The 25,248-nt window shown below is 40.4% G+C and overlaps 1 protein-coding gene across 4 annotated transcripts; it reads left to right on the top strand.

Annotated features, from left to right (window-relative positions):
• Positions 1–1,597: 1,597 nt before the first annotated feature.
• On the top strand, positions 1,598–24,626 carry STX16 (syntaxin 16). 4 transcript variants are annotated; one of them, XM_075011436.1, is made up of 9 exons: positions 1,601–1,735; positions 6,982–6,993; positions 11,100–11,207; positions 12,285–12,425; positions 13,892–14,054; positions 16,422–16,513; positions 18,328–18,471; positions 19,206–19,286; positions 22,065–24,626. In XM_075011436.1, exons 1-9 carry the CDS (start codon positions 1,601–1,603, stop codon positions 22,167–22,169), a joined length of 981 nt encoding a protein of 326 aa, XP_074867537.1. In that variant the 3' UTR covers positions 22,170–24,626. The 4 variants fall into 4 exon arrangements, with proteins under 4 accessions (XP_074867539.1, XP_074867537.1, XP_074867538.1 ...); XM_075011438.1 differs by lacking the exon at positions 6,982–6,993 and having other exon boundaries at positions 1,598–1,681; XM_075011437.1 differs by lacking the exon at positions 6,982–6,993.
• Positions 24,627–25,248: the final 622 nt, after the last annotated feature.

Here is a 25,248-nt window from a genome sequence, read left to right as displayed (position 1 = left end):
CTGGAACAACATATGGGCAGCTTAGAGGATATGTGCCATGATATGCAGCAAGCAGCCTGTGAGTCTGGCAGTGGTTTGCAGCCACTTTGGCTCCATGCTGGATGTTTTGTGGTGTCCGCAAGGACAACCAGAGCGCAAGGCTGCACATGCCCAGTGTGTCCCATTTATGTCCCAGCAGGGGGAACGCAGTGGTGGCGTGATTTGTGAGACAGCTGTTCAGAACAGCTAACCTGACCAAGCAGGCATGGGAAGTATCTGCCCCGGTGCCCTCCCTGGAGTGCTTCCAGTGGCTCTAATCCAAAATAGGCTGTGTGTGTGGCCGGGCTATTTCAGAATATGTTTTGCTTATTGCAGGGCTTCCCTGTAATGTGGACATATTATTCTGGAATAGCTGATTTCAGAATAATAGCTCTGGAATAAGCAATTCCAGAATAACTCTGTACTGTAGATGTGTCCAGGCCTGATACTTATGTAAGCGTTGTCAGCTGTCAATGCCCCGGGCTTTTCTTTTAGCTCCACCTGCTGGAGTCTTGTGATTATGCAAGAAGCTCATTTTCAGCCCTCCTGGTTGCACAGGAAAGCTGGAACTTGTAAACAGTAAATACTGGAAAACCAAAAGGCAAATCAGCAGAACCCAACAATTATTAGTGTTAATAGCTGGGGATTCTTAAGGCAGTGGTGTGAGTTTGGAGGGCCTGGATGATGCAGTTTCTGAATGCTTGTGGCTTGGTGATCCTACACACAGTGGGGCACTTTGTCCTGTTAATGAATCAGCTGTTGCTCTCAAGCTAAGGCACCAACCTGACCCTTGCCCCATACAGTACAGGCTCAGAGGAGCCCAGCCAGACCGAGCCGGGGCCGGAACGCTGGCGCTGCGCTGCGCGACCGGGGGAGGGAGTAATAGCGATGCACAACGCGGAAGTGAGCCGGGCCGTAGTCAGATCCGGGGAGGAAAGATGGATGGAGCCCAGGGCTTCCATAGGGAGTCGGGGCTCGTTCCCGCTCCCTGGCCCCTGTGAGCGGCGGGAAGGAGCTGCCGGGCACTCGCGCTGTATCCGCCCCGCGGCAGCTGGGCTCATCTGGGGACGGGGGCAGCCTCAGGCCTAGGAGGGCCCTTGGGAGGTTTGGGGGTTGGAACAGGCGGGGAGGCTCAGGAGGTCCCCGGAAAGGGGTGGGGAGGCTCAGGGCACAGGCCTGACTTGGGAGCCGTTAAGTGGAGAAGTCATTGGAGGTCCAGAGGGTCGGAGGGGATCGAGGAATACGGGGACGGCCGGAAGTGGTGGTGGGGGCTGGAAGGTTTGGGGGCTCCGGGAGTGTGTGGGGTGCTTTAAGGCTTCGGGGTGCGAGGGGCACTTGAAGGTTTGGGGGCTCCGGGAGTGTGTGGGGTGCTTTAAGGCTTCGGGGTGCGAGGGGCACTTGAAGGTTTGGGGGCTCCAGGAGTGGGGGACGCTTGGGGGCTCCGGGAGTGCAGGGAGGGCGTGAGGGCTTTTGGGATCCGGGAGTGCAGGGAGGGGACCCTTGAAGGCTTGGGGGATCCGGGAGTGCCGGGGGTTCCATACAGCTCTGCAGGGAGTGGGGGGGGGGCCCTAGAAGTAGAGCCATGGCCACCCGGCGTTTAACAGACGCGTTCTTGTTGTTGCGGAACAACGCGATCCAAAATCGGCAGCTGCTGGCCGAGCAAGTGAGTAGTTACCGCTCCTCCAGCCCTCTGAATTCACGTAGCATGGCTGCTGCGGTGAGTCTCCTCCCTTCATCCTACTGTATCCCACACTCGCTGCTCTAATGCCATCAGTTTAGGACTGTCAGACAGCAAGTGTTCTAATTGTCTCCTCCATCCTCTCCTCATCCCATCTCCACTCCCCAATACACGCTTTCACCTCACCTTTCCTCCTTAAACTGCCTGCTTCCCTGACTTCACCTTACCCTGCAGCTGACCCATCTCCTTTTCTCTTATCTCCTCTACACTTCTTTCTCTTCCGTCTCCCACCTTCCATATCTCCTGCACTTCCAACATCACCTCTCCTCACCCCATCCTCTCCCCTATGTAAATTGAATAGACTAGATACCTACTTTCAAATTGATCTTGCCTGTTTGCTCAATAAATAATAAACTTCATTATTTAAATATCTTCACATTATTATTAGATATTAAATTGTCTTTCCTCTTTTTTTCCCCAACCTCATTTCCCTTACCAAGTAAAAGAAACAAAGCTATCTTTTTCATTCTGGTTTCTTCTCACTTTGTGGGCACTGTTAAACCCTATAACGCAAATTACCATTACTTTAACCTTGTTTTATTTTGAGACAAGTTGTTGGTATCTTTTTTCCCTTTTCTGGAGTAAAATGGAGGACTGTGATCTCTACCATTTGTATTTAAGGCAAAAAAGAGACATATGCATCATGGTGTCATAAATCTGCTAAAATACCTGAATGCCTTTTGAAGTGCATGTAGCATGACATGCTTAGAACTGAGAGGTCTTTTTGTTTTTTCTTGTGGTGGTTTTTCAATCAATAGATGCATTCCAAATTACCATGATTCAGTCTCCAAATTCTGAAAATAGCCTTAGTTAAGGACACTTAGTGAAAGTGTAGGAAAAAGGAAGTAAAACAGTTTATATTTGTTCGCAGAGCCATTGCTTGTTTGCCTCTCTTTAGTACCCCACCCCACAATTACACTATTTCTTATAGGGAATTTGTCACCTGTATGCAATCTAAAAGCTGAACTTTATTAGGACTTCTGTTTGTGAGCATGGAATGCAAACACCCATTTTGTAGTCCACATGGAGTGATGAAAAAGTAAGAAACCATTTAAATAAAAGTAATTAAACTTATTCTTGTTTTAAAACCTGCTGTGGCCACTCAGCTTTATATATCCTTGTGTCAGTATGAAACCAGGTGCATTTTTAGTGCATACTTTGATTCTCCTTGTTTTAAAGAACATGTGCATGTGTGTGCAGGGTCTAATACTGATTCACTCAGGTGAAGTCCCCCCTGAGTCCTTAAGAAAGATCTTAAAATTGGTCCCACTGTATGAAGGCTAAGTTACAGCTACCCTTCCTGCAACAAGATGCAATTAGAGTGGGTCTCTGTGCAGCCATAAAGTGCTCATTGTAGGGTGACCACATTGCCCTGTGGCAAGTACAGGACACTGGCATATGTCAGGGCTCCTTGGCGATGGTGGCTTCTGCTCCAGGGTGAGGCACCAGGCATGGGGGCTCTGCAGCCTCCAGTGGGGAGGCACCGGGGCTGAAAGGGAGTGGAGTATGGGGGCTCCAGAATGCTGTGGTGTGGGGGATGTTCCAAAGCCTGCAGACAGGGAGGTGAGGGGGGCTGGGAATGAAGCAGGGGCTGCCTCCCTGAGGCATGGACAGCTGGGGAATGAGGCACCACAGCTAAGTGTAGGGCAGCAGGGAACAAGGCAGCTGCCCCATTGTGGAGTTCACCAGGAATGGGGGCTGCTACCTTGGGGTGCCAGGGAATGGGGCAGCTGCCCCACAGAGGAGGTTCTCACAGTAGGAGCTGCTGCTACAAGGTGCAGAGCTCTGGGAAACAGGGCAGCCACCCAGTGGAGGAGCTCCCTGGCAGGAGAGGCTACCATCCCAAAACACAGAGTGCTAGGGAACAGGAGCATTCCAATATATGGGACAATTTGTCCAATTTCTTAAAAAAGTGGGACACCTGTGAGACAGCTTAAATAAGGGCCTGTCCAGGGAAAAACAGGATGGATAGTCACTTTCGTTCATTAGCACATGTGCCACTGAGATCAGGACCCTAAGTGATTTGTTGTGTGTCAGAGTTTCAAAGGTGTAGCTGTGTTAGTCTGTAGCTTCACAAAAACTAGTAGTCCTGTAGCTCCTAAAGACTAACAAACTTTTTTATTAGGTCATAAGCTTTCATGGGTAAGACCTGAGAAGTGGATCTTACCCACAAAACCACATTACCTAATAAATACATTTTGTTATTTTTTAAGGTGCTACAGGACTGCTTGTTTTTAGTTATGTGTCATTCAGTTTTTCTTTCCTTGGTAGGAATTAGCTTTGCTATTTTTCCGTTTTGAACACAGTTCACTGATATATGTACAGGTAAATAGGCAAAAATCCAGCATACACAACTGTACATTTTTTTTAATTTATTCAGCTAAACACTCACTCTCTCTTGCTCTCTCTAGCACCTGAGGCCCCAAATTAGATGCTTTAAATATGAGAGGCCTTTCTGTTTTGCTCCTCAATATCTTATTGTTTACTCTGTCTCCTCTTTTGGTTTTTATACCTTTTGTTGTTTGTATTTTATTGCAAAGTGCTTACAGTACATGGTGCAGATACCACAAAGTAGCTCAAGTGCAAGAGGACAGACTCCATACCTGTGGCGATTTGTAAATGTTAGTCTAGTCAGACCATAATGGAAAACTTAAGATTCCAGTGAAATAATTATAGAGAGCAGTTTTTGTAAATGCACACAGAGGGCAATTTGAATTGAGTTCAAAAATTGGATTTCAGTAAGTAATGAAGCACCACATTTAACAGCCCAACTATGTAGATAATCTGGTTGCTAGCTGAAATTATATTAGTATAGACTTACCTCTGTCCACTTCCACTTTTAGGTCAAGTTTTTCATTTGTTTAGAAAAGCCTTCAGTAAACATATGGATCCTCCTTCCTTTCTTGCTTTATGTTCATTAGTGCATTTTCTGTGAGGAGAAACTGTACTTAATTCTGTAAATTCCATTCCAGCCTGGATGTTGCTGCAGACTAATCTTTGTTCATAGTTAGCTATATTCCCCTTATCTTTGTACAAATTATTCTGAAATGTCACGCCTAGTAATACAGTAGACTGTCAAAATGTGCTCAACCTCGTCCCCTGCCCTGTGCGGCCCCAGTTCAACCCCACCCCATTCAGACCCCCTGCAGCCCAGCTCACTACCCACGCACAGTTCTGGATCGCCACCCCAGCCCTGGTTCAGCCCCCTGTGTGCGGCTCTGGTTCTCTCACCCCGCACCCCAACTCCTCCGTGGTCCAGCTCACCACCAAGCACTGCTCCAGCTCCACCCCTCCCCCACACTCATGTCTCTGGCCCTGGCTCAACCCCTTTGCCCCCAGTTTAAACCACCCCCCTGCATGGCTCTAGCTCAACTCCACCCCTCACCCCCCACCCCAGCCCTAACCCACCCCAGGCTTAACCCCCCCGCCCCAACCCCCTCCCACAGCCCCAACCCACCGCCAGGCTTAATCCTCTCCAACTGCCCCTCCAGCCCCAGGATTTACCTTTCTAAAGGAGCTCCAGGTGCTGCTGCTGCTTCCCCAGCTGCAGAACATGCATTCTGCTGGGGAAGAAAGCACCCCTGCGTAACTCGAGGGACTACTGTATATTTTAAATGTACTTTATTCTAGCACTGTGTTTGGCTTTTCTAAAATTTAATTTGTCCAGATTGTAACTAGAGGTGCTAAATTTTAGCTTCCCCTGAAAGAGTAATGGGATGGTCCTACTTAGCACTTGTTTACACCTTTACATTTTCAAAGCTTTTACTAGCTCTGATAGACTAAAAAACTATTTTGTCTGGTGCTGGTACAATTGCAGTCAATGTGGACAGTGATTGTAAAGCTTCACTGTCTCCTTGTTGCCTTGCATGAAATGAATTAAGAGTTAGACCTATTGCCTAGTGGATATGTGTCTGTTCCATGATTTTTACTTCATTAAATTTATGCTTGTCTCAACAAGAAGTCAAAAATTGCATACACTGAATTATCTTTACGTTGTGCATATCAATATGCCTGTCAGTGTAGCATCTGTGCAATTTGCCTTTTCCTCCAGAGCAGGGTTTGAAGCACACTGGCAGGTTTGGCAAAGCCCTAATTTTCACTATCTTGCCTTATGTTGTTTTTGGATAAACAGAGTTCCCAGGATGTTCATGTACCACCCTTCATGAGTACTATAAATTGCTGTAAAAAGTTATTTTTTAAAATTCTGCAGTAGGATCGTTCCTTCTCCTGATGCTGACAGTCATTAAGCAAATGTAATGGAAATTGTAGGTACTCAGGCAAGGTTTAATTACTTAGCATTCTTAAATTCTTTATTTCTGAAGCTGATTATATGAATATAAGAACTATTTAAATATAGCACGACACACCGTTTTACCACTGTAGCATTTTTCCTTGCTTTAAAAGTAATGTTTGCTTTATTAATTTTTCAATGATCATTCTGGACTCCCTTTCTTACACTATACAATACAAAGATAATGCATTAGTTATACTGCTAATGTTACAAATGGTTTTAGTTGTTAGTCTATGTCCTTTTTAGCTGTGCGGACAGCAACATTTTTTGATAACTATAGTACACTAGAGAGTTGTACATAGACTATCTCTTGCATCCTTTGGGATTTGGATGTGGCTTCCCCCCTGTCCCCATGCCCTGCATTTCCTCTTAAAGTGATCAGTAAATGTGTATGTTAAGTCAATTTTTCAAGTATTGCCTAATAAAAATATCAAACGATAATTCATACAGCTCGTCCAATCTCTTTCTTGAATCACGTGTCCAAGTATATACCAGATTTTGGCTATTATGAGCATATACATGATTGATCCTTGGTACATTAAACTATTCTAGCTCATTTTAAACGTGTTTTACATGGCAGTTCTTTTGTCTGATAGTTGGTAAATGAAAGTCACATTGTACTTAATTCTTTGACTTTTTCTTGATTTAAAAGAAGCAAATTGTATTCCTGTTTACTGGAAGACACCCAAAATAAATGTTAAAGAAAAATGTGCTTTTGTGTACCAGGCTAAATGCCTATGAGTGCTGTATTTATTAGTCATTCTTGATCCTCTGTGATTTGTTCTTGGTAAACTATGTATTAAAAATAATAAAGCTTCAGTACTTTCTCAACTGACTGTACCCTATCTCTGTCCTATGTGTGTGTCTCTCTCTCTTTTCTACCTTTTGATGTCTCTAAACGGATGGGGCTGATGGAATCAACAAATCATATCAGGAGCTGGATGAGGTATCGTTTTTCATGTTTTGTTTAACCATGGTGCATCTAATACAGATGATAATTAGTTAGAATACAGGTCTTTTTACTGTTCATTTCTGAGATTTAACAGTGTGAGATCACTGATTTTTTATAATACAAATGAGACAGCTTTTTTCATTAGAGGGCAGGAGAGTTTTTGTGAGACATTTTGTTGTGCAGTATAGTCACATTAAAGTATAAGCTAGACAGTTTTTGTAGTGTGTAGGCGCTACATATAAAAACATTACCTGGTGAACTGTTAACTGTTATTCCTGTTTTTGTAAGCTATAGCAGGCAGAGGGCTTATTACTGTCCCTTAGGTTTCAGTGGACTAAGCATCATGCTGAGTAATGTTTCCAGCAGCAGGGCCTTTGGGGAGCATGCTTATTACCAGCATATCTTCAGTGTTAAGCTTTTAAATCAGAAAAGCATTGTACACCAGAAACAATTTGCATAACTTTTGATCTGCACAGCTACAAAGTACATCTTGCTATCTGCTTACGCAAAGTAGTTCTTGAGAGGTTTCTCTAATATGACATCCTGTTTACGTGACATTTGAAAAATCTTGCCTTTGCAATCATGTATAGTATATGCTGTTGATACAGCGACCTACTTTGAAATGCAACCTAAACAAAATGAACTGACAAAAATGTTTTCCGATAGCTTTTCTTAAAGTACAGTTATCAAATACCATTCATGCAGCTTTATTCAATTATACAATAAATCCATTCTACCATTTTCCAATGTCGTATATAGAAGCTGATTGTTTCCATTTGTAGCTGGAGCAGAGCATTGCAGCAGTTCTTCATCAGGAAAGAGAGGAGGCTGACTGACATAAATTAGAAAGCATGGTCTAATGGCAGCAGCACAGGACTGGGTGTCAAGAGACCTGGGTCTCATTCCTGGCTCTTCCATAAATTTTCTGTGGACAAGTCATTTAACCTTTCCATGCCTCTGTTTACCCCTTAGTTATATGAAGATATTACTTGAAGATTTTGTTAACATTTTCTTCTGAGGTACTCTGAAGGAAAGTGCTATGGAAGTATGAAGTATTGTATATTGCTTACCAAACTGTTTGCCTTACCTCAGAGTTTTCTTGTTTGTACAGACCTGTAATGAGTCTTACTCATTTTAACTGCATACTGTGTTCACTTCCCTTTTTAATGACAAGTTATTTCAATCACGTTAAAAAAAATCAAAAACATTGACATTTGCGGCAGCTAACAACAAAAAGAACAGATTCAGGTACACTACCTTGTTTTATGTGTCTATATCAATTAAGAGTCTTCTGCTGCTAACTTTTTGGTGGTAAAGAGGAGTGGCAGGAAGGGCACCAAGAGATTGCTAAGGCAAAAATGGGCATGTTAAGGACACAGTTCTGACTGAGGATAAACAAGTGTATTACATGATTATCTCAAATCTTGTAACAGATATGTATTAGCATATCTGAGATGAGCACTGAACCTTCAGTCGTTGCCAGACTGAGCAAAGATGTTATGCTCTTTTTTTATTCTTTATTTTATAGTAAGGCTTTATTAGGTGCCTGTTGAGGGTGCAGTGAAACTTTTTTGACCTACAGCTAACAGTAAGATTTGTAAAATAAGGTTGCTGCACACTTACTGTGAGCATTTGCAACTCTGCAGATAACCTCTGTGATTAGTTCTCTCTCTTTCTCTCTCCTTTAAAGTCTTTCAGCTTTTCAAATATGGTTGGAATCACGCTATTTTTAAATAGAAATCTGTTTCACTTTCGAGTACTGTAAACTAGCTCCTCAACCTCTATTTAAAGCTGTCCTCACACTGATATCAAAAAATCAGTGCACTTCAACTACCAACAGCATTAAACTCAGTATCATACTACCCACTGAAACAGCTGTGATGCTAGTGGGGCATTGTAAAGGCTTACTTTTGCTAGGAGAGTTAATGCATGTGCATATACAAAAAGGTTTTGGGGTTGATTTTCTTCTGAAAACATTTCTATTGGCAGCTTTGCCTGTATGGTTACTGATTTCCTTGCAAGGGTTGTTCTATCATTACTTATTTTTGGTTATTCCCAGAAGCCTTAACTAGGATCAAGGCTCAGTTGTACTAAGCACTGTACAACTACAGGTTTATGTACAATCCAAGTCCCTGATATTGCAACCAGCTCCATGCAGACAGACCCTTGTTAAAGCCAGTGAGGCCCTGCACAGATTCAGGTGTTTGCTGTTGCAGATCTCATCAGGAACGGGGCTACGTAGACAAGATACGCCAAGCAAGTGCAACATGCAGAAGGGAACTTGGGAGGGCAGATAGTGGTAACGTGCTTACATAGACATATTGCACAGGTATAGATGATCATTTATACTGGTTTAGTTCTTGTAAACATGCCTCCTAAGAGCATAAGCCCTCAAGTTCCATTAAAATTTTTCTACCCCAAATAATTGGGCACATTGCCTTATAATGTACCATTTTATTTTCTTTAGCTTTCTCTCCTGCCTTTTCCAGACAGCTCCTCTACCTATCACTATTTGGGGTTTTTTTAAATGTAAAACTATCCCTCTACCGCACTTGGATGGTGCGGTCACCTACCCATGTGAGGCTCAGAAGCCATGAAAGGTTCCTCACCTCAGAAAATTTGTTGTTTAGGTATGGAGTAGCTTCTTGATGCTCCAGTTTCTGAGGCTCAAAGTGCCAGTGAGGGTCTTCTGGTATACTCCAAGTGGGTAGCCTGCCTACAGATGATGTTTTTCCTCATTTGAGAAGATATAGGGAACATACATGGATTCATGGGTTTTGGAAGCAAAAGTGGATTTCTTTCCTACCCCTGGCTCCTTGAATGCTGCTGTGGACCAGAGGGAATTCACATCTGGGCTCTGCCTTACACTCCATCTCTTAGGAATCTGTAGGGCTTCTTGGAAGAGTATTCCCATGCCTCAGTGAGCTGCCTCAATGTGCTGGTCATTGTGATTTCGATCCTCTTTTTTTTTTCTTCATATCAATTCTAGAAGACATTTCAAGTGATTAATTACTAAATATAGTGGTCTATCTCCCTATCCAGCCCATGCCACCATAATATGAGATTCCTAATGGGTTTTTATGTGACTTGAACTCACTGTAGACTAAAATTTCTTTTCTTAGGTACACAGGGAACTAATAAATATTATCTTTGGTTAGTTGGAAATTTCATATTATTTGAGACATGACAACATATTTAAAAATATACCATGTATACTCGCTCATAAGTTGATTGTTTTTATTTTTTTTTGGAGGGGGATAAAAGTGAATCATCAAAGAGCAAAGATCAGCTTGTCAGTGGGTCCACTTTGGTGGACCCAGAGGCCTTCAGTTCCCAGTGACTGTGGCTGGATGGAAACCAGGGGGAGGGGAGTGGCACGGTGCTGAGGGGTGTGCTGGCGGCTACTTCCTGCCACTTCCATTGGCTGGGACCAGCAAACTGCAGGTACTGGGAGCTGCAGGGCTCCATGCCTGCAGATGTTTCAGGTTTTAAAAAAAAAAAATCTCTTGACATCAGCCACTTACTCTGAGGGGCTGGGAAATGAAGTTTGCCAATCCCCAAAGTATAGGGTTGGTTTATGAAAGAATCATAGTGTTTTACAATTTCTCCCTACCCATTTTGTGGGTATTGGCTTATAAATGAATGGGCTAATGAATGAGTATATACAGTAAGTCCTTGAAATGAAAATTTAATATTTTGGGCATCCTTGGTCAGTAGAGAATTGTGGCTAATATGAGGATCTTGTGGCAACAGACTCTGAGTGAGGCCACTTCCCTTAGTCCAGCTCAAGGGCTTCCTGATTCCCAGCTTTCGACAGAGAGGAAAATGTCTGGCTGCCTGCTAGTTGCAGAGTGGATTCTGTCTTTCAAATCCTGGTAGTACACAAGGATGTTGCTAATTAGCATGCAAGATACAAGCCAGAAAATGAGCACCTGTCACTAATGAGTAATCTGTACATGGAGTGCACTAACTATTCTCTTAGACCCTTTTAAGGTGGTTTTTTTGAAAGGAGGATGAAATTACAGTCTTCACAAATAAATTAACTGGCTATATATATATAGTCATAGTTTTTTGTCTTCTGTTGCTTTTACCCTCTGTAGCTTGCAGATGATCGCATGGCGCTAGTATCCGGGATCAGTTTAGATCCTGAAGCAGCAGTTGGTGTAACAAAGCGACTACCTCCCAGATGGGTTGATGGAGTGGGAGAAGTAAGTTCCTTAGCTGATGTTATTAGGGATAGTTTCTCTTTCAAGGATTTTATCAGGAAAATAGCTGTGACAATACTAAGGCAATAAGGTTTATTGTATAGTAATTTACAAGGAAGTTAGTTCAGTGAGGTCTTAAGTTTAAAATTTATTTTACATACATAATGCAAAAAACACAGTATAAAAAGTAAGGCTGATCTACTAGTACGGATTTCAAAAAGGCCTCTAAAAATGTTCTCCCAAAATTTACAATTATGACCTTTTCTGTATACAAAACCATCATATATTCACAAAGATGCATATTCAGACTTTACAAGCACAGTACGTAGCTTGCAGACATCTGTAAGAAATCACCTTATAGTTGTGTTGCAAGAAGCAATTTTAAATTATGTCCTTTAGTTTATACATTTTACTTGGTTTGTATTATAACACCATGGCTGTGTCTACACTACAAAAATAACTTTGAAGTTGCTTACTTCAAAGAATAACTTCGAAGTAAGCAACTTCAAAGTTGAGCATCTACACACACCCTACTTTGAAGTTAAACTTTGAAGTAGGGCACTACTCCATTCTGGGAATGGAGCAAGGACTTCGAAGTTGGGCTCCCTACCTCGACGTTAACTTCAAAGGAAAGGAAAATATAGTAGACTCTCTGCTGGCTACTTTGAAGTAGTACCTAACTTCCAAGTTCGTTCCTAATGTGTAGATACCCCATGTGATATGGGTGAAGGTTCAATCTGTATTTTTCATGTTCCCTTCTAAATTTAAAGTTTTGATCTACTAGTAGTTTTATATAATTTGGTTCTTTGACTATATTATGGTCCAATCTAGTGGAGTTAGATGTTTGAAAGCACCATAGTCCCCATCCAGTGTGTATTTGTGGAAGGTTTATGCTAAGTTAAAATGTCAATAGAGCAACAAGGTCAGAGACCACACGTTCAAAGGACAGGATTATATATTATGACTTTGCCTGTTTTTGTACAATACATGTTCTGTTAATTATGCCTTTAGATAGACTTATTTGATATTTGTCAGAACCTTTTCTTCTGTGGCATTACATCCTTTTTTCATTTCTTTTAGATTCAGGACGATATCAGTAGAATTAAACTGAAGATGAAAGAATTAGCCAGTCTTCATGACAAATATTTAAACAGACCTACTTTGGATGATAGCAGTGAAGAAGAACATGCAATAGAAATTACTACCCAAGAAATCACACAGGTGCAGATAAAGTTTCAGAGATGCTAATTATGTTCAGTTTTGAAGTCATTGCTTTACTTAGCTCTGTTGTGGTGTGGCACTGATTAGTTTGAAATAATGTTTATTTACATTTGCTAATCAGTGCAATCTTGTGGTTAGAACAGGTGATTCAGACAGAACTCTTGGCTTCTGTGTGTAGTTCTTCCATTATGTCACTGAAATCCTGGGTGGTGTTGGTGGTCTGAGATATACAGAAGGTCACACTGGATGGTGGTGGTCTTTTCTGACCTTATACTCAATGACTGACTGAGTCTATGATGGCTAGGGTTGTAAAATCCCATTTTAAAGAGTTAAATGCTAGGATTAACTGCTTAATCATTAAACGGGTGGAGGAAGCTGCAGGGGGGCATGAAGCAGCTCTTGTCCATGGCAGGGAGGTCAGAGCAGCATTTCTGGCATCTCCTTCCCCTGGCCACCACTGGCGAGGGTACTCTAGCTGCACTGGAGCAGCCCTTACTTTCGGCAGTCTTGTGGGGCAGGAGCAACCCCCTGCTTGCGGGAGGGAGATGGAGGGGTGGGGGAGCCACTGGCAGTTAGCTGTAACCAGTAAGCCTCATCCACTTAGGGTGAGGCTTACCGATTAATTATTAACATCTCTAATGATAAGTCACTTAGTTGCTCTGTGCCTCGGTGTACCCATCTGTAATAATGCCTTCGCAGTAATACTGTAAGGCTCAAGAAACTGATGTTTGTAAAGGAATTATAAAATATATAGTAGTATTACTAATATGAATCTCCATTATGAACTGAAGTTCAGCTTGAAACTTTATAGTCTGGTACCCTTGGGGCTTGACAGGTGCCGAACTGGAGAATTTGCTGGACCGTGGGAGGCCAATATTGTCTAGCACATTACCAACACTTCCATGCTTGCTGGGCTCTTAGAAAACATTGAGGGATAAATTACAGCTGAATAGCAGCACAGAACTTTGAGGGCCAGGACTCTTATAAACAAACTTTACGGGACTATGAGAAATTTGGCCACACCCAAAATAAGTGGTTGTCCAGCTCACTAAAATCATGCTGGATGAGAGAGTACTGGACTGTAGAGGTTCAACCTGTAATTGCTTGCTAATGGAGTAGATACTGTTCTTGTGTAGAACAACGTGCATGTTCTCTTGAATGCCTTTTTATTCACAAAGTAAGTATCATAATTTGATTAATCACAACTCTGTTAGTCACTTATAAAATCTGTAAATCTTTACAGAAAACTTTTGTTTACATTTAGTTGAAAATTTGTTGGCGTTTTAATGTTCATCTGTATTCTGTGTTTTTATATCCATTTAAGTGACAGATTGGACATCAGTGTACTTCACTTTTTTTTTCAAAAATCCTTATTTTGAAATATTACCGTCCTTCATTGAGCATTTGAACCATGTGGTGATTAAAATGGTGTACTATTCTTTGACTAATGATAGTTATTTTTTCAGCTATTTCACAGATGCCAGAGAGCAGTGCAGGCCTTGCAAAGTAGGTCACGTAACTGTACAGAACAAGAGGAGCGTGTTCTTAGAAATGTAGTGTCTTCCTTAGCACAGTCCCTTCAGGAGCTATCCACCAACTTTAGGCATGCACAGTCTGACTATCTGAAACGTAAGCATCTGCAAAGACACATAATATTAAGTACCTTCTGTCCGTAAATTATTGAACAAATAGTTTCACCCCGTTCCCTTTGTGTTGTGAAGGTGGTTCCCTCACTTTCTGCATTGCGGAAACAAGCATAGAAAAGTTAAGTGAGGGTATCTCTACGCAGCAGCATTACTTCTGGAATAGCTTATTTCAAAATAACACTGCTACACACAAAATGAATTTTGAAATAGCACTAAGCTATTCTGAAATATAGTATCTACCCATAATAGAGCCTATTTCGAAATAGTCATTGGATGCACAACTTATTTTGAAATAGGCTCTATTCCCTTTTTATCAGCCCCTATTTCAGAACTGGCACTACTCCTCATGGAATAAGGTTTACCTGTTTCAAAATAAGCCAATAAGTGTTGTGTAGATGCTAGCAAAGTTATTTTAGAACAACAGCTGTTGTTTCAAACTAACTGCTGCGTAGATCTACCCTGACTTGTCCAAAATCACAGAGAGTGAGGAGTAGAATTCAGGAGTTCTTGGCGCTAAGTACTGGTGAAACCACTAACTGTGCCTCCTTTTGTTCTTTTTGTAAAATGAGTGAATATACTCTGCATCATCGTGGTACAAGTATCCAGTATAAATATGAATACAGAGTCTTATGTACAGACTAACTTATTCTGTAATCGTGGTTGAAACTACCTAATTTTTTCTGAAATTGTGTTGTGAACACGTGGTATGCAAATTGCTTGCAAATCTTCTGCTGAACTACTTCTGTTACATTGGTGAAGCAGCGGTTAGTCTTCAAACAGTGATGCATGTTGTTTGGACTTCCAAAGGTGTGTTTTGACAGGATAAATTCAGAAAGTAAAAGAGCACTACATGGTTGCTCCATGCCTCTTTTGTCTAAGTTCAGTAGAATTTTGCGTGTAAATAAAAGTAATTTATGTTTGTGGCTGACACCAAAATATAAGTGGGTATTAAAAAAAAAAAAAAAAAAAAAAAAAAAGGAATTAATAACTAAATTAAAAAGTGACCTACAGAGATTGGAGCTGTGGGTGCTGTAGGCAACACGTTCAGACTGATTGCTAATAAATGTTAATGCCTGACAGTCAAAGAGGAGAGAGAGAAGACGAATGTAAAATGGCATATGCAATATACCTCTCATACACTGTGCAGTGTCCAAAATTCTGTAAGTAGGCAAATGCACCAATTTATTTTTGCCTTATCTATTTAATAGTGGGCTAATATCTCTTCATCCTGTAGCCCAGCACTATATTTCTCACAGGTAAGATTTGGGGTCATGGAGACATGCACCTGAGAGGATTTCTTTCCTAGAAAATAACTTGCGGGGCGACATATTGAAAATTGCTGCCCAGGGAGAGCGAGTGTGCATGTATCTACCTATTGGAAGAGTAGACATGTTAATCTGTGTCTGCAAAAAGAAAAAGAAAACGAGAAGTCCTGTGGCACCTTATAAACTAACAGATTTATTGTAGTTTAAGCTTTTGTGGGCAAAGACCCGTGCATCTGACAAAGTATCTACCTAAATACTTTAGGCCCCAATCATCTTCGTGTCTGTATCTACTCATCACCTCTAGCGTTGCTCGCTCCTAATAATGCACTTTTCTGCTAAAAGAAATAAAATATTTTTTTAAAGATTGGGCAACAACAAAAAAAGCTCCATTTAAATTTGATATGCTGAATGTTAGAGCATGCTAAATTACTTGAGGTTAAGGGAACATAATGATTGAGTTGTGATCTAACCAGCATCTTGTGTAGTCAAAATTGGTCATGCTTTGTAAATAGCAACTGGTTATGGTGATTAAAATTCTGTGTTTGTCACTTAGGAATTTCTGGCTAATAACCTGATACAGGTTGAACCTCTCTAATCCAGAACTCCCTTGTCCAGCAACATCCTAAACCAGAATGATTTTAGTTAGCTGGACAACCAGTTTATCGTTGGTATGTCCAAGTTTCATATGGTCCCATAAAGTTTGTTTGCAGCCACCAGTCCTGGCTCACCATGTTCTGTGCCATTATTTGGCTGTAATTTATCCTTAAATGTCTTCTAAGAGTTCAGTAAGCAGTGGAAGTGTTGATAATGTGCTAGACAATATTTACCTCCTGTGATCTGGCAAATTCTCTCATCCAGCACAGGTCAGGTCCCATGGGTGCTGGATTAGAAAGGTTCAAGCTGTATTGCTCTTCCCTCTCCTTCACGTTTCTTGCATCCTTAAGTTTTTGTACAAACACTTGTTTGCCTAATATACATTAATATTCAAAATGCCTTATTTCAAAATGGTTTTGGTGGATCTGAGTGACTTTCTGCTTTGTGTATCTGAATATTATACTCAACCACAGTTTTTTCTCTTTATACAGGCATGAAGAATCGAGAAGAAAGATCCAAGCATTTCTTTGATACATCAGTCCCACTCATGGATGATGGAGAGGACAATACTCTTTATGATCGGGTAAATTAGTAGGGGTTAAGTGAAGTTTCTTGGAGAGTGGGGTTTTTGTTTGTTTGTTTTCACTGTGCTCATAAATAGGAGAATCGGATTGCATCAAACCATTTGGGAATTGTGTCTTGCCAGTTGCTGTAGTGTTTTCCTAGTAGCACTGTAGCAAGTGAGTGGAGGGTTTTTAAAGACTTTAATTATTAAAAAAAAAAAAAAAAAAAAGGTATTTTTCTGCTCTGACACATTGTCTCTAAGATGTGTTCAGTAGTACATACCATGCCGTAATTTTTTGATGAAAAGGGAGAGTACAGACTGTCCTTCATAATATTAGGAATTTGGGATTAGGTTTGATTTTTTTGCTGTGTGGGAGACATGAGTTTGACTTCTGAACTCTCATTTCCCTGATGGGGACTGGGAGCTTTGCGGAGGCAGCACTGTCACCCCTCACTCCTCCTTCCCAGGGCACATGGAGAGATTCTGAAAAGCTGGTCAGCTGACAAGCGGTGGGGAGGAAGCAAAGGGGGGCAAGTGCCCTAGGACCCAATGATTCAAAAGGGCCCAGGGCTCCTGGAAGCCACCATTACTACATGTGTCTACTGGAGCCCCTGGGCCCTTTAAATCACTGTCAGAGACCTGTGCTGCAAATTCTGGGTGGTCCTGAAGGGTGGCTGCCTCAGCCCCACCCCCTCCACTTGAGGTCTCACCCCTTCTGGGAGCACAGAGGCATAGCCCCCATTCCAGAGACCCAGGAATTCTGTTGGCATAGCATAGTTACACAGTATGGGTCAAATTTAATGCTTCACTTCTACCTCACCTACTTGGTATATTACACAATATACATCTTCAGGGCCACCACACATGCCAGATGTGTCCCTTACAAGTGCCGACATCAGTGTTTGAGGGAACTGTTTGAGCCTGCCATGTCCATGTTTCTCAGTATGCTTCTGTTTAGCCATGCACAACACTTAACTTCCAATGCCAAAGGGTTAAGTGGTGAACTTATGGAAAAGGTGGTGGATTGTATTTCCACTAGCTTCTCCCACTGTCTCATCACTGTTGGAGACAAGCTACAGCCACTCTGATTCTATGAGCACTGATGTTGCACTCCCATCTCTGTATGGCTGCTCTTTCTTCAGCATCCAAGGAAGCGAGTTATATTTCAATAAACTTATGTCCTAACACCGTAATAAAAATATGTTTTTAAAGTGCCACCGGACTCCATGTTGATTTTTATATATATAATAAATGTAGCGTTTAGAGCTGAAGTGAAACAAGAAAGCCTGAAAATGATCACAGTGCTTTGTAGTGAATGGCCTTGGGATATAAAAATAGTAGTGTCTGTATAATGAAAAAGAATCCTGCAAACACAATCATTGCTGTAACATACACACTTTAACTGCAGTTAACCTTATAAGATGTTCTGGATACTGAGCATTCAGTAGATACGTCAAAACTACAATTGACTTGTATGTTTTGTCACTTTCTTCGTTTTATACATGAGGACAGATTTACTTTGAGGCAGATTTTTACGGCTAGCCGGCTATGGCTATTTTGGGTGTGGAAGTTTCTGTTTAAATTATTCATGGCTTGATTTAAAACATCTCTAGTAGAAAAACAGATGACAATCCACACTTATTTTTGAGGCAGCCCCAAATTTTTAAATATTTAATGCACAGTTGCACACGGAGATTTTTTTCTTAATATTGTCTGTGACTGCCATTGGAGTTCCAAAGCGCACCCCCCCCCGGCATTAGGATGACAGTTACTTATATTTATTACTACTGTTGTTACTGTTGGCTCATCATTTAAATCTTACATTTCTACAGGGATTTACAGATGACCAGTTAGTATTGGTGGAACAAAACACGTTAATGGTGGAAGAACGGGAACGAGAAATCCGCCAGATTGTGCAATCAATCTCTGATCTCAATGAAATATTTAGAGACCTTGGAGCAATGATAGTGGAACAGGTGTGTGGACCCACATTATCTATACTGCTGGTAGCGCTGCCTGTATTATGGGTGTCTGAGAGTGCTCCCTGTAAGATCCTCTTTTCAATTTCTTATAACTTTGCCAAATTTTAACCTTTTGGGCTGTAATATTCCATGCTTGGTGTCTGCCTCAAGCCAGTTTGCATATCCCCCACCCTCCCCAGTGCTTTCCAGGCTACGGAAAATTGTTTGCACATGTTAAAAAATTCTCCTTTTCTAACACATGTCTATGTATCACTGCTTGGAAGTCTCCACCTGGTTGCTATGTAGACATACCCAGAGGGCTTGGAAGTCCATTGTTTCTATTCATTTCCTTGGCACAAGGATTTGAGATGTTGAGAGAACCAACCAGGAGTTCCAACATTGTTTCCCAGGATTGTGAAAAGTTTTAAGGTTGAAAGACATTTTTGGTCATTACAAGTAACTGGACCTGCATTTACACTTTGAAAGCTGAAAAGATCACCATTAATACATTCACAATTTGAAATATGTAAGAGTCCCGTTGTTTAGGCAGCTAAGCTAGGAGCTCCTTTAAAGATGACAATTCATTTTCTTGACCAGTTCTTTCTTTTGAAGAAGTGCATAGCCTGCATAATTCATTATTTGTCTTGCCATGAACCCTATTTACCATCCTGTTGTTAATTGTAACTGATTTGTTCTGTGGTATTTATTTAGATTAAGGCTCATGCTAATTAAAACTGTTTGTTATTCAGGGTACGGTTCTGGACAGAATTGACTACAATGTTGAGCAGTCATGTATAAAAACTGAAGAGGGATTGAAACAACTACATAAGGTAAACAAAGAGGATGTGTAAGATGCTGCATATTTGGTTACTTGACAGTCTTTGATCTTTTTAAAAGCATTAATCAAACATCACGGCTAAACTTAAAAAAAAATGGTATCTCTTCTGTCAAATACAATTGCTCAGTGCCAATTGTGAACGTAAAAGCAAGTGAATCTTGATTCCTGGAATTAAGCCCCTGATTAATAGCTAAGCATCTAAGTATAGGTGGCTTGACTTCCAGTTGTTCAACCACATGCAGCTTCCACAGAAAATCAGGCTGGCTACTTAGGTCCATCATTGTGGATTTAAATCCCTCACTTAACATGCTCAAGGCTTTTAGGCTTGGGTTTAATAGGCAAGCATTGTTTTTTGTGGGGTTTAACACTACTTATTTTTCTCAGCATCCGTTAGGATTAAGTCCAGCCTTATGCTTCTGCTCTGAATATCTTTGCTGTGAGGTATTTGAAAAGATTGGACTTTTCAAATTTACAAAAATTATTTTATTTTTCTTTATTAAATGTAGGGTTTTGTTCTGTTAGTTTCATGGTTGGAGAAAAATGGAATGAGAGGTTTATGCTCAACCTTAGAATCTCCTTGGCCATTATATTTTGGAAACAAGGGAAGTCTACGTATTGTAAACTCGGTCTTTGCATATTGCAGATTGCTATCAGTTTCCTTCTCCTTGGGTATAAAGATCAGTTGGTGAACACTGAAAACATGGCATTGATTACCTGGCTGTAATTTTTAAAGTAATGACCACCAGTTCATACAAAATGGGCTATAAATAAATAAGACCTGAAAAGATGCAGTCATTGGTAGTGACTGTGCCACACATCTCTTGGGGCATGCTGATTAGAGCTTGGATCCTTAGTACAATGTGCATTTTATACTAACTGTTTCCTATAGATGTGGGCTGTAACTAAGCTCTTGATAGAAATCCAGTTAGAGATTGAACCTCTCTGGTCTGGCAACATCTGTAACCCAGCATGATTTTAGTTAGCCAGATGTCCACTTACCATGAGTATGGTCAAGTCTCCCGCAGTCCCATAAAGTTTGTTTACAGCCACTAATCCTGTGTCTATGTGTTCTGTGATGTTATTTAGCTGTAATTTACTCCTAAATGTCTAATAGAAGCCCAGTAAACAGTGGACATGTTGATAATGTTAGACAATATTGACTTCCCGTGGTTCAGCAAATTGTCTGGTTCGACATCAGTCAGGTCCCAAGCATGCAGGACTAGAAAGGTTCAACCTGTAGTCACAGAACATATATGTGCAAATCATCGTGATAATGTAAACATAGCTCCTGCTATTTTCAGTATATTTGGTATCTTCTTTAAGGCATATGTTGTCAATTTTCTTTTCTGCTTTAATGTGGACCGCTCTTTCAAACTATCAAGCTACCTCTTAGTCTACGTACCAACTGATTTGCATTTAATTCATTTTGGAGACCTAATGTCATTAATATTATTCAAATATTCCTCCTTCATTAAAAAAAAATATAAATTACACAAGCCATTGTTTTGGGATGGTAACAACCAGGTTTCCAGGCTTATTAGGTGTGCATTTATGCTGTCTGCACATCAGACGATTGCAAATGAAAGTGGCTAGTTAACATTACTTGACTAGCCCTATGAAACACTTCTGATGGAAGAATTTCTAACATACTTGTTCATTTTCTTCAAAAATTGTCATGGAGTTTCTCTCTTTTGATTTAAGAAATCAAAACAAGAATTGTTCCGTTTCAATTTTAAAATTGTAGTTTGAGCTTTTTTTTTCTGGGGCGGGGAGGGGGGATGACTCCCAAGAGGGAGAATGGAGAGAAGATGCCAAAGGGGGCAGAAAGCTGAAAATCTAATCAAAATTTCAATCCCAATTGAAACCAAAGGAAAAATTTCACTTTGATTTCCTGCATCAAAAACATTTAAAATAGAACGAAACTTTTTGTGAAAATTTAATTTCTTTCAAAAACCACTTTTGTAAAAATAATACCAAAAAAAAAAAATTAAAGAATTTTGACCAGCTGTCTAGCTTGGAGATGTTTGTATGCGCAACTGCCTGATTTGTGTCCACAACTTAAGTAATTTTTACACCTTAAACAATCTAAAATTCTGATTTTAGTTATTGTTTACACTTTCGGCTTTGCCAGTTCTATCTTAACAAAAGTAATATTTTACACAGCACCCCATGGGTACACAGATTTTCCAAGAACTATAGTTCCAAGAACTATATGCAGAGCCAAACTTTAATTGACAAGAGGTCAAATTCTGTGATTATGAGGTTTCCCTCGTATCTGAATTAATCTAATGTGGCTAAATGGGATTTCAGCATTTACTTTTCTTCAGTATATCTAAACCAAGTTAAAGATGTCCCTTTACAGTGATGACCTGAGTCATTGAGTCATAAGGTTATGTCTACACTTCAGATAAACACCCATAGCTGGCCCATATCAGCTGAATTAACTTTGTGGGGCTTGGGCAGTTGGGCTGTAAAGTTATGTAGGCATTTGGGTTCAGACTGGAGCTCATGAGTGGAAAGATTCCTAGAGCCCAGGCTTGAGCCCAGGCTCAAACATCTACACCACAGTTATCTGATCCCACAGCCTGACTCAGTAGACATGAGCAACTGCAGATGTTTAACTGAGGTGCAGCATAGATGTACCCAAAGTGGCCACCATGCAGTATATTGTGAAATGTCATATGTGTCATCAAATAGTGTAAGTGTGCCAAATTTGCTTTTGACCAGTGCTGAAATTAACGTACTAATTACCTTTCTTTTGTTTCTGTAGGCTGAACAATATCAGAAGAAGAATCGGAAGATGCTTGTCATTTTAATTTTATTTGTAATAGTAATTGTCCTTATTGTTGTTCTTGTTGGTGTAAAGTCACACTAGGCAACAGTTATATGATTTTTTTGTTTTTGTGCATATGTAATTTTTTTTCTCTTCTGAATGGTTGGACCTGCACTCCTGAAAGTTGCCTTTGAATGTGTGAGCCCGAGTGGTACAAAGTCTGTGCAGTGTTTCAACAGAACTCTTTGTAATACATGCTTTGGTGATGCAAGAAGTATTTGCACAACTTGTACAGAAAATGTCAAAACCGTTGATAATGCTACCAGAGTGGTCATCCAGTTCTTTATCCAAACACTTGGAATACTGTGCAGTATTTAAAAATTATGTGAAATAAGAGTAGAAGTTTACAAGAAAGTACAGTAATTAGATGTTCACTGTGTGCAAAAATGGTGTGCTGTTCTTTGTAGTCTTATCTTGCAATTTCCTAAACTAGAATGGTTTTTATGAGACTAAGGTTTGGAGGTTAAATGCCTTAAAAGATGTGCAAAATCATAAGTGATTTTTACATATTTTCTCCTCCAAACTTTTAAAAAATATATTTGGATTGACTATTAAAAAAAGAAACCTCTTAAAACAGAGCATAATTGAGCCCCTCTGATCTTAGTTTAGATTTTGCACCATTAATAATTGTCAAGGTGATATTTAAAAGTGTAAATAACAAAACTTAATTGTTGTCATTATTTAACAAATTTAGGTAATTAAAATAATTTCCTAAGCCTAAGTAATCATAGGGATGATTTTTTTCCTCATGAAAATATCATTTTCTATTTTCTATTGCAAATTTTTGTTTATTATATAATAAGCAGTCTATATTAAAATGGCTTTAAAGGTTTGAGCTCAACCTACAATGGAAAGGAAATTTTTTTAGCCCCCTGTATCTTTCATATGTTTCCCTCCATCAGGTGTCCCACAACAGTAGATGATAGTCTGTCTTGTACTTTATGTACAAATAACTCCAAAGATGTACAGTATATCCATTCATACACTCCACCAAGCTAAGTATTTCAGTATTGGTACAGTATGTATTGCAGTGATGATCATGACTCAAATGATGTACTGGTATGGGCATACATCAGAGGTTGGTATGGGATTTCTGACTTGCTGTGATTCTGTAGCAATACAATTTGCTGTAGGGGGCATGGGGGGGAGAGAAGGGAAACCTTGAGCTGTGAGATGTTAGTTGTTTAATGTGGTCCAAAATGTTGTGCGATTTTAGAGGCATTGCCTTAATATTGTTAATAAGGATTTTCTCTATTAAATATTTGGTTTCTCTAAGGGGCTGCAGCTTGTACTAATGGCATTTGCTGTTCCAATTTGTGCAATTGTCTGCATAAGCTTGCAGTGATGTGCCCAAAGCCTCTAGAGCACAGGCACACAATACAGTGAATCTAAAGTACATGGGGGATTGGGATCCTCCGTCCATATCAGTACACAGATCTTCTCATGCCATCCACCAGCCTTTACTTTCCTTGATAATGATAGTATCCATGGGTCTCCCTTGGCTTACTAAGACATAATATTAAATTATGGCCCTTTAAAAAGTATCTTGATCTAGCTAGCTTACAGATCTTCCTTTGATGAGATCTTCCTTCATTAGAGTGTTAAGGTATATATTTACTTGCTTAATACTTCATTTTCCATTCCAAGTCTCTGGTTGTCATATATGGCAGTCAACCTGAACAGACTGACTGATGGAAAGAGGTTCACTAATTAAGAGGATATTCTCTCCTTACCTCTCCACGAACCCAACCTCCCACCACATCATTGAAGAATTGCAGTTAGTAGTTGCAGGGCAGTCCTGGAAGTCCTCCATACTGATTAGTCACAATAATGTTTTTTTTTTTCTTTCTTTCTGTATTAGAAATGGAGAAGATATTGGAGGCTAAAGAGAGAAATCCCTCGCATGTGCTTGAATTACTGCTTTTTGTAAGAGGAGTGCACCAGGGAACTTTGAGAAAATGTGAAAATTAATCCAGTTCCAAGAGTGTCTCAGTTGGGAGAAGTATTTGTTGTCCTTTATGAATCAACAGAGAGAAAGCTGTGCTAGTCTATATACTATAAAAACAAAAAAAGCAGTAAAGTAGCACTTTAAAGACTAACAAAATAATAAATTATTTTGTTAGTCTTTAAAGTGCTACTTTACTGCTTTTTTGTTTTTATGAATCAAGCGGATGATAGAAGAATAATAGGGAGGCGGTTCATTTAAGTGTTGTGATTGCTTTAGTGAAGACAGAACTGTATAATACAAAGTAACCTATGAAATGGGATAGAATTCTGAGCGAATATTTTACCTTCATGCAGCACCACTACCCCCAGAGTTACATGCTTCAGACATTTGATTTCTTGCTGATTGAAGTGTCCCTTCAGAATATTGTGTTCCTTGCTTGGGCTGAGCTCATACTTGGAAGATGCCCATTTGATATGGGGAGTAGAGCAAAATAAATTCTTTGGGGCCGTGTCTACACTTAATATAAACTTCAAAATGGCCATGCTAATGGCCAGATCAAAGAATACTAATGAGGCGCTGAAATGCATATTCAGCACCTCATTAGCATACAGCCGGCTGTGGCACTTTGAAATCGGTGCATTTGTCTGTCACACAGCTCGTCTATACCAGGGTCCTTTTCGAAAGGACCCCACCAACTTTGAAATCCCCTTATCCCTATGGCCTCATAGGAATAAGGGGATTTCAAAGTCGGTGGGGTCAAGGACCCTGGTGTAGACAAGCAGCGTGGCAGTTAAACAGGGCAATTTCAAAGTGCCACAGCTGACTGCATGCTAATGAGGTGCTGAATATGCATTTCAGCACCTCATTAGTATTCTTTGACCTGGCTATTAGCATGGCCATTTTGAAGTTTCTACTAAGTGTAGATGCAGCCTGTGTGGATGGTTCTTTGGGTTGGTGATGGAACATGAGGAGCTATTCACCTGTAGGTTACATCTGCTCCAAGTTGGTAACAACCTATAGTTACTTCCACTGGAGGGATAATGCATGGTTTATGTGCAATAAGATAATTTCATGCCAGTTTTGCAAACTGGCACTAACTGAGACACTGCAAATTTCAACTGATAGTCCCGTCTCATTGGTCTATCTTCTAAACCTTGAAATGTGGGACATCAT

This window comes from Carettochelys insculpta, chromosome 17 (genome assembly GCF_033958435.1).
Source record: "Carettochelys insculpta isolate YL-2023 chromosome 17, ASM3395843v1, whole genome shotgun sequence".
Classification (NCBI taxonomy): domain Eukaryota; kingdom Metazoa; phylum Chordata; order Testudines; family Carettochelyidae; genus Carettochelys; species Carettochelys insculpta.
This window is presented reverse-complemented; position numbering and strand designations above follow the sequence as displayed.

Excerpts from the sequence above, each read along its gene's own strand:
- STX16 (XM_075011436.1), top strand. The coding sequence starts at position 1,601 with ATGGCCACCCGGCGTTTAACAGACGCGTTCTTGTTGTTGCGGAACAAC. Across the intron at positions 11,208-12,284 it reads GGGTTGATGGAGTGGGAGAA|ATTCAGGACGATATCAGTAG; the intron begins GTAAGTTCCTTA and ends CATTTCTTTTAG. Across the intron at positions 12,426-13,891 it reads CTACCCAAGAAATCACACAG|CTATTTCACAGATGCCAGAG; the intron begins GTGCAGATAAAG and ends TTATTTTTTCAG.